Here is a 12,671-nt window from a genome sequence, read left to right on the forward strand (position 1 = left end):
GAGCCACAAAAGTATCAACAACAGCACCAACAGTTTGGCCAGGTGCAAGAGGGAGACAGCTCGCTCGGCGGAGGGCTGTTTCACGATGTGTAGGTAGCCGTTGTTGTTGTTGTTGTTGTAGAGGTGTGTTAGGTGCAGCCGGTGGTGGTGGTGGAAGACGCGCGAGCAATTCATTAAACCTGTTATCGAGCTTTGTTTAGAACGTCTTCTCCATGCCATCTATCTTCTCCATGGACTCTTCAAATCTGTTTAGCACATCTTGCACCTGTCCACTCATCATTTGCTGAAATTTATCATGCAACTCCTTATTCGTCATGTTCTCCCAGTCAGTCTCATCGGCTTGTGATCCTGCCATGGTTAGCAACAATAGAAATACACAAGAATATGATCCTACACACTACTAACAAGAGGTGGTGGTGGTGTCACAAATCCGTCAAGCACATCTCAAATTCTTACCAGTTCTTACCCAGCAGCAGGCGGTGATCGGCAACCGTCGTAGTCAAAACTCTCAAAGCTTGGATAGAGCAATTACCAGGGAGAGTCAAACACACGATGTAGATGTATGTGGAGCTGGGAAGGCTTATAATATGGTAGAAAAAAGGGTCAGCAATAATCAACTCAGAGATGCAAAGTTGAATAAACGCTCAACGATGGTACTGTGCTGGTCCTAGGCTAGACCGTGCTAGAGACGCGAGCCTAGAACACTAACAAAATCACGGCGCTGCGCGTAAACAATGGAGGAGCACACTCTGAATTTTTTTCTCTTTTTTTTCACTATTTTTTGCACTTTTTTTCCTCTTTTTTTTGCTCCGCAACAATTTTTTTCTCGAAAAAGTCTACAAATGGTCTAAAAACTGCCTAGCCAGAATTTTCCAGACTTAGTTTTTTTTTGAGTTTGGAACTATTTTTTCTTCTACGGGTAACACGGAATCTCAGGAGTCCTACTCTGTCACGATTCGGAGTATGGCGTGATCTGGAACTCAAAAACAAAGCAACAAATACTGGACTCGGACTAGGACTGGTGGCGGAGATGAAACCGGTGGAACTCGGACTGTGGTGGTATATCTGGACTCGGATTGGTGGTGGTATATGGCGATGGTATATCTGGACTCGGATTGGTGGTGGTATATGGCGATGGTATATGTGGACTCGGATTGGTGGTAGTATATGGCAGCGGCGATGTATATGGTGGGGTGGTGGTATATGGTAATGAAGATGACGATGGTGCGGCGGCGGCGTGACAACCTGTGAACAGAACTCGAAACTCTAAAGGACTAGACGCTAAGACCAGCAACTTGACACGACGATGCAACCGCAAATTCAACAAAGCAAATACAGAAAAGATTATGCAAAGGCTCAGATTGGTTCGGATAGGATGAACTAACCCTAATTTGTTTTGGCTTTTTCGTGGACTGTAGGTATGAAGAACAGACTCGATCTAATCTACAAAAAACTGTAAAATCTCACTGAGCAACCTGAAACTCTGATACCACTTGATAGAGGCAAAGGTGTCCCGATGTTTCGATGAGATGGTGGCTATCGTTTTCTATGGGAGTCGACCTTGATGATCCGACTACGAACGTGCGAGACGTCGCGCCTTAGCAATCGCTAAACCAACTTCCGAGGGTTATTGACCACGCCGGAGCACGATCAACCTGACCACGAGGGTCTGTTTCCTGCAAGCAAATGAAGAACAAGCAAGAAACTGAGATTCCAATCTGGATATTGCGAATATAAGATGAAAGCTTTATTGATCAAGGTGGGGTTCTGTGATGCCTTGGTCTGGTCGTTGAACACAAACGAAGTACGCGAAGTTGCAGCTATGGCGAACTTTTAATCTAAACAAAACCCAAAGCCTAAACGATGCCCTAAGGGCTGTATATATGGAGGAAAGAGGGGGAATTTCGTGGCCCTTAGTGGAGGGGTCCAAAACCAACCCTAACTCTTGTTTCTCCACACATACGGACTCTAAAAACAGCCTATACTTAAGTACTTCAAAAATACATGGGCCTGGCCCAATAGTAAGGTGACGCAGCACCTAAAATAGATTCTGGACGAAATTTATGAAGTGGCATCTTGTATATTTCGTCCCATGCTTCATGCACTCATTATGGTGGCTTCAGAGTCCTGGAATCATCACTTGTAACTCCGTTCTTGTTCCCCTTGCGCATGCCATCATCTCCATGCTTGAACTTGCTCCAAGGTTCATCTTTCTTGTCCAAGCTAGGCCCTTCATTTGTAAGCAAAACAAATGTATCTATTTTAGGCAGCATCATATTCTCATGAATATTAGAATCGTTACCAAGAAACGTAAGTACCTGATAATTCAATTGGCGTGCGCAAGCTCTAGTAATCGGTCCAGTATGTATAGCAACAGGGGCTGTGGGTGTAACAATGGTATTGATGTCCTCATCAATGTGTAACTAGTTACTCCTGTCTTTATACTTCCTTTCGCTGATATGTGGGGCAACCGGCAACGGGGTCCATGTGCCATATGCACAAATTAGAGTACACAACTTCACAGTAGACACACCCCGGTCGTAGTGCCACAGTAATGCCCAATGAGCCGTCAAATCACAACCCCCCTTTCCAGCTTTAGCAGTAAGCTGGACGGACGAAGCGGCAATATTTCACTGGGCCTGAATCCTCTTCGCCCTTGTCTGCTTGTTCAGTGAAAACCCCCTCTCGGCGATTGCATAGGGTTTTCTCATGGAGAACCAGGTACGAATTCTTCATCCATCCCCGATAAATCCAAGTCCCTTGGTCGCAGGTAATCCTAGGATGGCAGCCGCCGCCGTTGATGCATTTTTCTTCCTACTAAATCTAGTGTGTTTCATTTGCAGTGCCCAAAGTGCGAGTACCCTACAGGTTTCTGCGCCCTCGGTGAGACGCCACACTTGTTCCTTCTCATCTTAACACAGCATTTCGAAACGCGCACAGTATGTTCCTAGAATCCTCTTTTCTATCCGGGAGGGTGGGGTTTTTTAAACATGCTGTGTTCTCATATTATTTTTCCTGCAGTGTATTATTTGCTCTGCCAGAACACATGTACTCAAGATGCTCGGCCTTGACATAACTGAATACACTAGTTTAATGGTCACAGTGAAGACAAGCCATGGATATAAGTTCCGAGTTGGGTTCATGAACCAAGAAGATCGCTGCTTTTTTTATGGACGAACTTGGATAAGCTTTCTCAAGTGTTACGGACTGAAATTTGGCGCACGAATGTTGATGGAAATAGCAGAACCTGGTCTCATCTTCACTGTGATCTTCCACCCCGACGTTGTTCCAATTGTTCATCCATGTTAGTTTTGTATCTGGTTCTTGCTTCTTGCCTCGATTACTTCTTAATCCACCTATTCTGTCCAACTAATCACAATTTAACTTTAGAAGTAGCAGCGAATCTCTCACGAAGATGCTACTTCTAACTAATATTTTCTTATAATTGGTGGCACGTGTAGGTTTTTTCAGAGTTAAGCTGTCTGCTCGTTTGTTACTCTGTAATAACTCGGCTGTTACTAATGGCACTGAAGTTGACTAGATCGACATCCACAAGTTCATACACTTTATTGATTGTCTTGAGGTCCTTGTGGGGCGTTTCAATGGTGGAAGGCCACGTGGCATATGTGTGCCACTGCTGCACTCGTTGAATAGGTCCAACTGTGTCGAGGAACTTATGGTATGAGCTATTTTTTGTTATATATGTTGTTCATAAACTATTGCTTATACATAGTTTTACAGCTGTGATCTTCTTGAAACAGGAACTGTCGAGTTCTATTGTTCCTATACAGATGCCTGACCATGGTCGGGTCAGACTTGCGCTTGGTCACAACATGATGTTTATGTCGACCTACTCAATTCCCCTTGGAGGTGAAAAGATACTTATTCATGGGTGGTATCAAATAATGAAGGCCCGTCCATCTTGGAGAATAGGACAGAAGATTATGTTCATGATTTTCCATGGCTCTAAAGTGAATATCCTGTTTATTGACCATGTTGCGAGATGAAGCCGCTTTCAGAAGGTTGTGGATGCGCGGGGTGGCGCCTGGGCCTTGTCCTGGGGCTTGGCGGCCTCACCCTTGGTTAACTGTAGGCAAAGTAGCACTGTTCGAGGCGTGCTTTGTACGGTTGAACTTGTATAAGTACTCATACTACTTTCAGCTTTGGTTGTTAAGTGCCCCTGCTGGTTTCAGTTAAGGTTGTTAAGTAATCCCGCTGCTTTTACAGTCTATCGTGTTTCTTCAGTCCTGTCTTCCTCCAGCCGCCAAAACCAAACCAGCGCCGGCGGGGCCGCCTGCTTCTGCCTCCCACGGCTGGCTGCGCCTCAGCGCACGCATCGCCGCCCCACCGTCTCCTAAATCGTTAACGCCGACCTCCTCCACGCGCTTTGCTGTGCTCGCCGTGGCGCCGCCCTCTCGCGTTGTCAACATGGTCAACAAACAACAGGAATCGGCAGAAGTACGTGGAGAGGATGACAGTAGGGGCCCACCACGCCAGCGTATGGAAAAATAAAATGCTTCCTCCTAGTGTTTTCCTAACATCTGGGACCCACGACATTGTGAGCGTATATAGTCAATAGACAAGAGAACAACATAAGATCGGCTGAAACCTGGGATGTAGCTACTCGAGCAGTATTTTTTTGTTTGGTATTGTTGAGACGGAGCAGGGTTTGAACTGGGTTGTGGCCCGTCTAGCCCAGGCTTATATTTTATGTTCAGCATGTGACCAGCCCAACTATTTTTTCTTTGTGAAAATGAGCCTAGTTTATTTTTTTTGAAGAATACCCAATCCAGGCCTACTTATTTTTCTACGCCCTGATGGGCTGCAACTCTTTCAAGACGCCTGCAACTCTTGATAGTAATATGAAATGGGTTGTAAATATAAAAACAGATGACAAATTAGCAATTACTTTATAATTTCTGAATTTTTTCACATTTTCAGATTCCTATTTCACTGGGCATTAACCTAATTTAAATATATCTTCAAAGTATTTTAAATCTGGCTCGACATTTCGGTATTAAAAATAGTTTGGAACCCACAGAAATATGGGAAATTGGCCCTATTTCACTGGGCATAAGAAGTTGCCATGAGCTATATATAAATTATTAAAAAAAAGAGGGAGTGGTCTAACTTGTGGGCCTGTTTAGTTGACGCGTATGCAAGAATTTTTTAGTTATTATATACGTCAACAAACGATTCTAGCAAACGTAACCGTTGGATGTCAATCCAACGGCCGTCGTGTTTCTTCAATCTCTGATCTTGCAGCGCCAGCGGGACTGCCTACTCCCGCCTCCCGTGGCCGGCTGTGCTGCCGCGCAGGCCTCAGCGCCCCCTACTACTCCCACCGCTGGCCAGGGCATCCCTCTACTCACCCACACTCCCTGTTATTCTGCGGCGACGACAACCTCACACCATAGCCGAACCGGTGAACCCTCGTACTCCTCTCCGCGCGGGCTTCCACTGCCGCGTCTTCCCCGGCTCCGCGTCGTCCCCTTCCTAGGCCTCGCCATCGTCCACCGCCGTGGTGCTCTCGGCGCGGCGTGGTCAATGTGGTCAACGGCCGACTTCCATCGGAAGAGTACAGTACATGGAGAGGCTGGCAGCTGGGTCCACGGCAGCCGCAAGGAGGTGCCTCCTTATTACGCGGAAAATAATTATTCCTCTACCTGACAGCAGGGACCCACCGGACGGGCCACCAGTATTTCACGAAAAAAACGTTTCCCCCTAACTACTGGGACCCACAGGATGGGCCACCGTATTTCGCGAAAAAACGTTCCCCCCGCTGTCAGCTCGGACCCACCGGAAGTGCCTCCTTATTACGCACAAAAAATGAATACCCCCTGCTAGCTGGGACCCACCTTGGTGGGAGGCTGACTTGTGGGCCTACTAAGTTGACTGGGACGGATGCCTTTGTCAACTTTAGTCAATATATGAGCGATTCTAGCTCCAGTGACCGTATGTTGTCCATCCAACGGCCATAGTGCTTCTTCAACCTCTGGTCTTCTTGCTCCAGCCGCCCAAAGCAGCGCCGGTCGTGCCGCCGGCTCCTGCCGCCCGTGGCCGGTTGTGATGCCGCGGAGGCCTCACTGCCCCCTACTACTCCCACCGCTGGCCAGGCCATCCCTGTACGCACCCACACCCCCTGTTATTCTGCGGTGACGGCAGCCTCACACCGCACCCGAACGCGTGAACCCTCATACTCCTCTACGCGTGGGCATCCACTGCCACGTCTTCCCCAGCTTCGCGTCGTCCCCTTCCTAGGCCTCGCCGTTGTCCACCGCCCTGGTGCTCTCGGCGCGGCGTGGTCAACGTGGTCAAGGAATGTATTCCATCAGACGTGGACTGTACGTGGAGAGGCTAACAGCTGGGTCCACGGCCGCAGCAAGGAAGTGCCTCCTTATTACGCGCAAAATAATTATTCCTCCACCTGATAGCGGGGACCCACCAGACGGGGCACCATATTTCGTGAAAAAACGTTTCCCCTTGACTGCTGGGACCCACCAGCTACATCTTCGCACGCAAGGAAGTGCGTCCGAAAAAAAACGATTCGCCCCCCTGACTGCCGTGACCCACCTGTCGGCGTACTAGGAACCAGGGTACCCAGACTTGCCTGCCTGCGGCCCACGTCACATTCGTGGTACGGCCCAGTAGAGCCCAACTGATCGACCAGCTGCTCAAGACCCTCGCGAGGGAGCCAGCCATCGCGAGGAGAACGACCAAGACCTCCTCAGGGAGCAGCCTCACCTAGGCTGCTCCGGAGGGGTGACCAAGACCTCTCCCAAGAGTGGCCTTGGCTAGGCTGCTTCGGGAGGGCGGATATCTCAAGGCAAGGGCTGCCTCGGGAGGAGGCAGTGACGCAAGCCATGACGAACCGTGCCAGCGGGCGCCAGCGCGCGCCAGCGGGCGCAGCTTCCATATCGATGCAAAGGAGACCGCACAGGCGCAGGTTACCGAGGGGCGAGACAAAGGTTTCCCCTTTGGTGCAACAAGACCGAAGACCACAAGGACGACAGGAAGGATGTCATCGCTGAGCCCACCACCGCGTCACCGCCTGCCCTCTTTGCAGGCGAAGGCCACCTTTTGTCAGGATAGGAGCATCCTTGTGTTCCCGCTGAAATGGCCGTTGTGGGATTCCCTTCCCGCCTAAACATTTCGGGAGAAGAGGACCCTGGCCATCTATATAAGTAGCTAGGGTTCCTAGCATAGGGGGGACGAACCCATCGATGGACCAACCCATTCAGACTTAGCATAGCAAAGGAGCAAGAACATCCGCCTCCTCACCCCCCTTGAGCTCGCCTCCTGAGCTCAGGAAACCACTGTACTTGTTCATATTCGAGCCCTCGCGAGGCCAATCCACTAAAGCAGGAAGTAGGGCTTTACACCGCAAGGTGGCCTGATCCCGGGTAAAATCTTGTGTGTTCTACTTGCTTGCTTGCATTCCATTCCCACCACCAGGAGAAGAGCGAGGTGCTAGGTAGACGTGTAGTGGGAGAGATCTTCGTCACGCCCCTGTGTTCGAATCTCAAGGGTTTTGCGGAGCCCGAAATCTGACATTTGGCGTGCCAGGTAGGGGGCGCGTCGAAATCTCACCTCTCCGACGACCTCGCCCCCCTCTTCTGCCCTATGTCGCCATGGCGACACCTGCCTGCTGCATCTGCGTGGAGGCTGGAGCCGTCCCCGCTGCCCGAGCGGCGTCGGCGGACCGCGTCGCTCACGGGCACTTCGTCCTCCACGTCGATGACCCCATCGCCGGACCGGCCACTGGGGAGCGGCTTGCTACGCCATTCCCGCTTCCCCTGGCCTCGCCGGCGGTGCTTCTAGCAGCCCAGGAGATGCTACGACACCGGCCGCCTGCGGCGGGGCTTGACGCTTGGCGAGCTGCTAGACGCTGCCGGCGGGGCGCCACTGTGCCGCGGGGTCGCCTGCATCATCGGAGGATCCCAGGCGCCGGTGTTGGCCCGTCACACTAAATCACACCTTCGACGGCTGGGGGCTGCTGCTCGGCCGCAGGAGGCCCCGCGGGGGCTAGACGCGCAGGGGCACGCCATCGTCTTCGGCCCCGGCGACCGCACCAGAGCTACAACTGGCACATGCATCCTCCCCACGGTATGTACCCCCACCATCTGCGGGGTGGCCATCACAAGGACCCTCATCGACGGCGGCGCCGGGCTCAACATCCTCTCTGCGGAGGCCTTTAGCTGTCTGCCGGTGGCCTACGGGCGGCTCCTCCCCACCAAACCCTTCTCAGGGGTCGCGGGCTCGGCCTTCCCGCTCGGGCAGGTCCGCCTCCCCGTCACCTTCGGGACGCACGCCAATTACCGGACCGAGCTCATCGACTTCGACGTCACGCCTATCCACCTGCCCTACAACGCCATCCTCGGCTTCCCGGCCCTGGCCAAGTTCATGGCGGTGACTCACCCGGGCTACAACATCGTCAAGATGCCCGGGAGCAGTGGCACCATCACCATCAAAGGAGACACCAAGGCCGCCCTTCAGGTCCTCGAGCGTGCTTATCGAGCTGCTGCCGCAGCTCGCCCAAGCACATAGGGGGCTCCGAAGGCCGCCGAAGCCGCCCCAGCCACAAAGAAACAACTCTTCTCTCAGGATCACGTCGAGACCAAGAAGGTACCCATCAATGAGGGAGACGCAAGCTCCACTTTCACCATCGGTGCGGGCCTGCTTCCGGAGCAAGAGGAGGCGTTGGTGGCCTTCCTTAGGGCGAACAAGGACGTGTTCGCGTGGAAGGCGACCGACCTGGTCGGGGTGCCTAGGCACATCATCGAGCACCACCTCATGGCGTGCCCGAACGCACGACCTATCAAGAAAAAGGCACGGCGGCAGGCTCCGGAAAAGCAGGCCTTCATCGTCCAGGAGGTCCGGGAGCTGGAAGAAGCAGGCGTTATCCAGGAGGTGCGCCACCCAGAGTGGTTGGCCAACCCCGCCATCATCCCGAAGAAAGGAGGCAAAGAGCGCATGTGCGTCGACTTCACGAGCCTCAACAAGTTCTGCCCTCAGGACCCGTTTCCTCTCCCCCGCATCGACCAGATCGTGGACTCAACGGCCAAGTGCGACCTGCTTTGCTTCCTCGACACCTTCTCGGGATACCACCAGATCAAAATGGCAGTGCAAGACGTAGAGAAGACGTCGTTCCTGACCCCATGCGGGACCTATTGCTACATCTGCATGCCCTTCGGGCTGAGGACCGCAGGCGCCACCATCCAGCGGCCGATGCACATCACCCTCGGCCCTCAGCTCGGGAGGAACGCAGAGGCCTACGTCAATGACATCATGGTCAAGTCCAAGGAGGCCAAGACCATTATCGGGGACTTGGAGGAAACATTCGCCAACCTGCGCAAGGTGAACTTATGCCTCAATCCGGAAAAATGTGTGTTTGGGGTCCCCTCGGGCAAGCTGCTGGGATTCCTGGTCTCGCACTGGGGCATTGAAGCCAACCCGGAGAAGGTCAAAGCCATCGAGAGAATGAAGCCGCCCACGACCTTGAAGCAAATGCAAAAACTTGCGGAATGTTTGACGTCCTTGGGGCGTTTCATCTCGAAGCTCGGCGAGCACGCCCTCCCCTTCTTCAAGCTCATGAAGAGGAATGGGACTTTTGAGTGGACTCTGGAGGCCGATGCTGCCTTCCAAGATCTCAAGAAGTACCTCACTAGCCCGCCGGTTATGGTGGCGCCAAGGCCTCAGGAGCCCTTGATCCTTTATCTCGCCGCTATGCCTCACTCAGCCAGCACAGCGCTGGTAGTGGCACGAGAGGAAAGGGTCAGGGGCTAGAGCTCGCGGAACGACCCGATGCCCTCCGGAACTCCGCTGCCTCACGACACGACCTCCGGAGCCGACACGGCCGCAACGTCTGGCAACCCCGCCGGCCTATGTAAGGCTCCTGAGCCATCAGAAGCGCCTAAGGATCCCGCATCACCAACCCTCGTGGAGCATCCCGTGTACTTCGTCAGCACCGTTCTCCGCGACGCTCGCTCGCTCTACCCCATGCCCCAGAAGCTGCTGCTGGCGCTCCTTGTTGCTTCCAGGAAGCTGCACCACTATTTTCAAGGCCATCCCATCAAGGTCATCTCAGCCTACCCCTTGGAGAAGGTGCTCCGGGGCCCGAACGTCATCGGGAGGGTTGCTGAGTGGAACATCGAGCTACAGGCGTTCCAGCTGGAGTCCAGCACCAGCGGGTCATCAAGGGGGCAGCGCTGGCTGATTTCGTGGCAGAGTGGACCGACGCTCCGGACCAGGGGGCTGGCGAGAACCGCTCGCTGGCCCCGGGTGACGAAACTCCGGATGGATGGGTGGTATATTTCGATGGTGCCTTCTCGCGCCTCGGCGAGGGGGCTGGCGCCGTGCTGATATCACCTACTCAGGACAAGCTCCGCTCCGCTGTGCAACTTTGCTTCCAGCACGGCGAAAAGGTCTCCAACAACATGCAAAGTACGAGGGCCTAATCGCCGGGCTCAAGGCCGCGACCGCACTAGGGGTGAAGCGTCTCACCATCAAAGACGACTCGCAGCTCCTCGTCAACTTCTCTAACAAAGAGTACAAGCCCAAGGACGAACACATGGAAGCGTATCTAGAGGAGGTGCGCAAGATGGAGAAGCGGTTCCTAGGACTGGAGCTGCAGCACGTGCCGAGGGGCACGAATAAGGAAGCAGGTGACATCGCCAAGCGGGCCTCCCGACGTGAGCCGCAAGAACCAGGTGTCTTCGAGGAGCGGTTGCTTAGGCCATCCGCAACACCACTTATTCCGGAGCTGGCATCCACGCGTGAGGGGCTGCCAGCGGCTCCCGAGGTCGGCGCACCACCCTGTGGACCGCCCTACGGAGCCCGCCTGCTGCTCGCCGCTGAACCCGAGGAAGATTGCTGGACTGAGGAGCTCAAGGCATACCTACTGCGCGGCACCTTGCCGGAGAAGGAGGAAGACATGGAACGCGTGGCTCGGCAGGCCTCGGCCTACTACATCCAAGATGGTGAGCTCTACAGGAGGCGCCCTAACGACGTCTCGCTAAAATGCATCTCGAGGAGGCAAGAGCAAGAGCTGCTGGCCGACATCCATGGAGGGGACTGCGGCCATCATTCGTCGTCCCGCACCCTCGTGGGCAAGGTCTTTCGCAGCGGCTTCTACTGGCCCACAACGTTGGACGACGCCATGGAGCTCGTGCGAGCCTGCGAGGCATGCCAGTTCCATGCCAAGCAAATCCATCAGCCAGCGCAAGGTCTTCAGACCATCCCGCTCTCCTGGCCCTTCGCGGTCTGGGGGCTGGACATCCTGGGACCGTTCCCCCGAGCGGCTGGGGGCTTCCGTTTCCTCTATGTCGCTGTCGACAAGTTCACCAAGTGGGCCGAGGTGGAGCCGGTCCGCATGATTCCCGCAGGATCGGCGGTCAAGTTCATCAAGGGCCTCATGACCCGCTTCAGCGTCCCCAACCGCATCATCACGGATAACGGTTCGCAGTTCACGAGCAATCTCTTCATATCATATTATGCTAACCTTGAAACGCAGATTTGCTACACCTCAGTGGCCCACCCCAGGAGCAATGGGCAGGCCAAACGCGCCAATGCAGAGGTCCTGCGCAGCCTCAAGATGCGCAAATTCAAGAAAAAGCTCGAGGCCTGCGGCATGGGCTGGATCGACGAGCTCCAGTTCGTGCTGTGGTCAATCCGCACCACCGCAACCAAACCTATGGGAGAAACCCCGTTCTTTCTCGTTTATGGTGCAGAGGCGGTCCTCCCTCACGAGGTCAAGCGTTGCTCCCCGCGGGTCTTGGCTTTCGACGAGGAACGCCAGGACACCGCCTGGCAGATGGACCTCGTGCTCGGCGAGGAGTGCCGCCGCCGAGCTGCGCTCAGGGCAGCGCGATATCAGCAGGCGCTGCGGCGGTATCATCGCCGCAGTGTCCGCTCGAGAACATTGGAAGATGGTGACTTGTACTTAAGGCGGGTCCTCTCCAGGGAAGGGCTACACAAGCTCTCTCCTATGTGGGAGGGCCCGTTCAGAATCACCCGTGTCTCTAGGCCTGGCGTTGTGCACCTGGAGACGCAAGATGGGATACTCATCCAGAATTCCTGGAACATTCAGCACCTCAGGAGGTTCTATCCATAATCAAGGCTCCGTGCCCGTGAAGACAATCAAGGCCCCGTGCCCGTGAAGGTCTCCGCTCGTGACACTCTCATGTAATAATGAGTTGGGGCTGTACTCGCCTCGGAGTCTCCTGTGCGTTGCCTACGGGCCCTCAGATCGGGCTCCCACCCATGTCCCAGTGGGAGTCCTTAGCTCCGCGCTGGGAAGAAGACATAGCTAGGGGTCGGACGCGACCTTTTTCTTTTTTCGCCTTGGTGTTTGGCCGTCAGCCTTTTCTACTTCCTTGGCTGTCAGCCCTTCCTCTACCCCATGCTGTGAAGTTTTTCGAGTTTATTGCGGTTTTCTCTGGTTTTGCTTGTTTTTCTCGCGCTGCCCTCAAGTTCAGTCCTTCGGGCCAGGCTGCGCCGCTTGTCCTCCCTCGTGCGCCTCGCGCGTGGGGGCTGGGATACGGCCGGTCTCAGCTCTCGGCTACCGTGACCTCACGACCTCACCTCGCCAAGCCTGCTCAGGCTCTGGCGTCAGGCTCTTCAGCCCTCAAGACTTACTTCGCCAAGCCTGCTCAGGCCTTGGCATATCAGTA

General features: G+C 54.1%; 1 protein-coding gene across 1 annotated transcript; it reads left to right on the forward strand.

The window, feature by feature from the left end:
- Window positions 1–9,804: 9,804 nt before the first annotated feature.
- LOC147971223 (uncharacterized) lies at window positions 9,805–12,112 on the forward strand. Its single transcript, XM_087523877.1, has 3 exons — window positions 9,805–10,228; window positions 10,413–11,365; window positions 11,513–12,112. Exons 1-3 carry the CDS (start codon window positions 9,805–9,807, stop codon window positions 12,110–12,112), a joined length of 1,977 nt encoding a protein of 658 aa, XP_087380003.1.
- The last annotated feature ends 559 nt before the right edge of the window (window positions 12,113–12,671 follow it).

Source organism: Triticum urartu, chromosome 5A, assembly GCF_056163025.1.
Source record: "Triticum urartu cultivar PI428250 chromosome 5A, HENAU_Tu73, whole genome shotgun sequence".
Taxonomy (NCBI): Eukaryota; Viridiplantae; Streptophyta; class Magnoliopsida; order Poales; family Poaceae; genus Triticum; species Triticum urartu.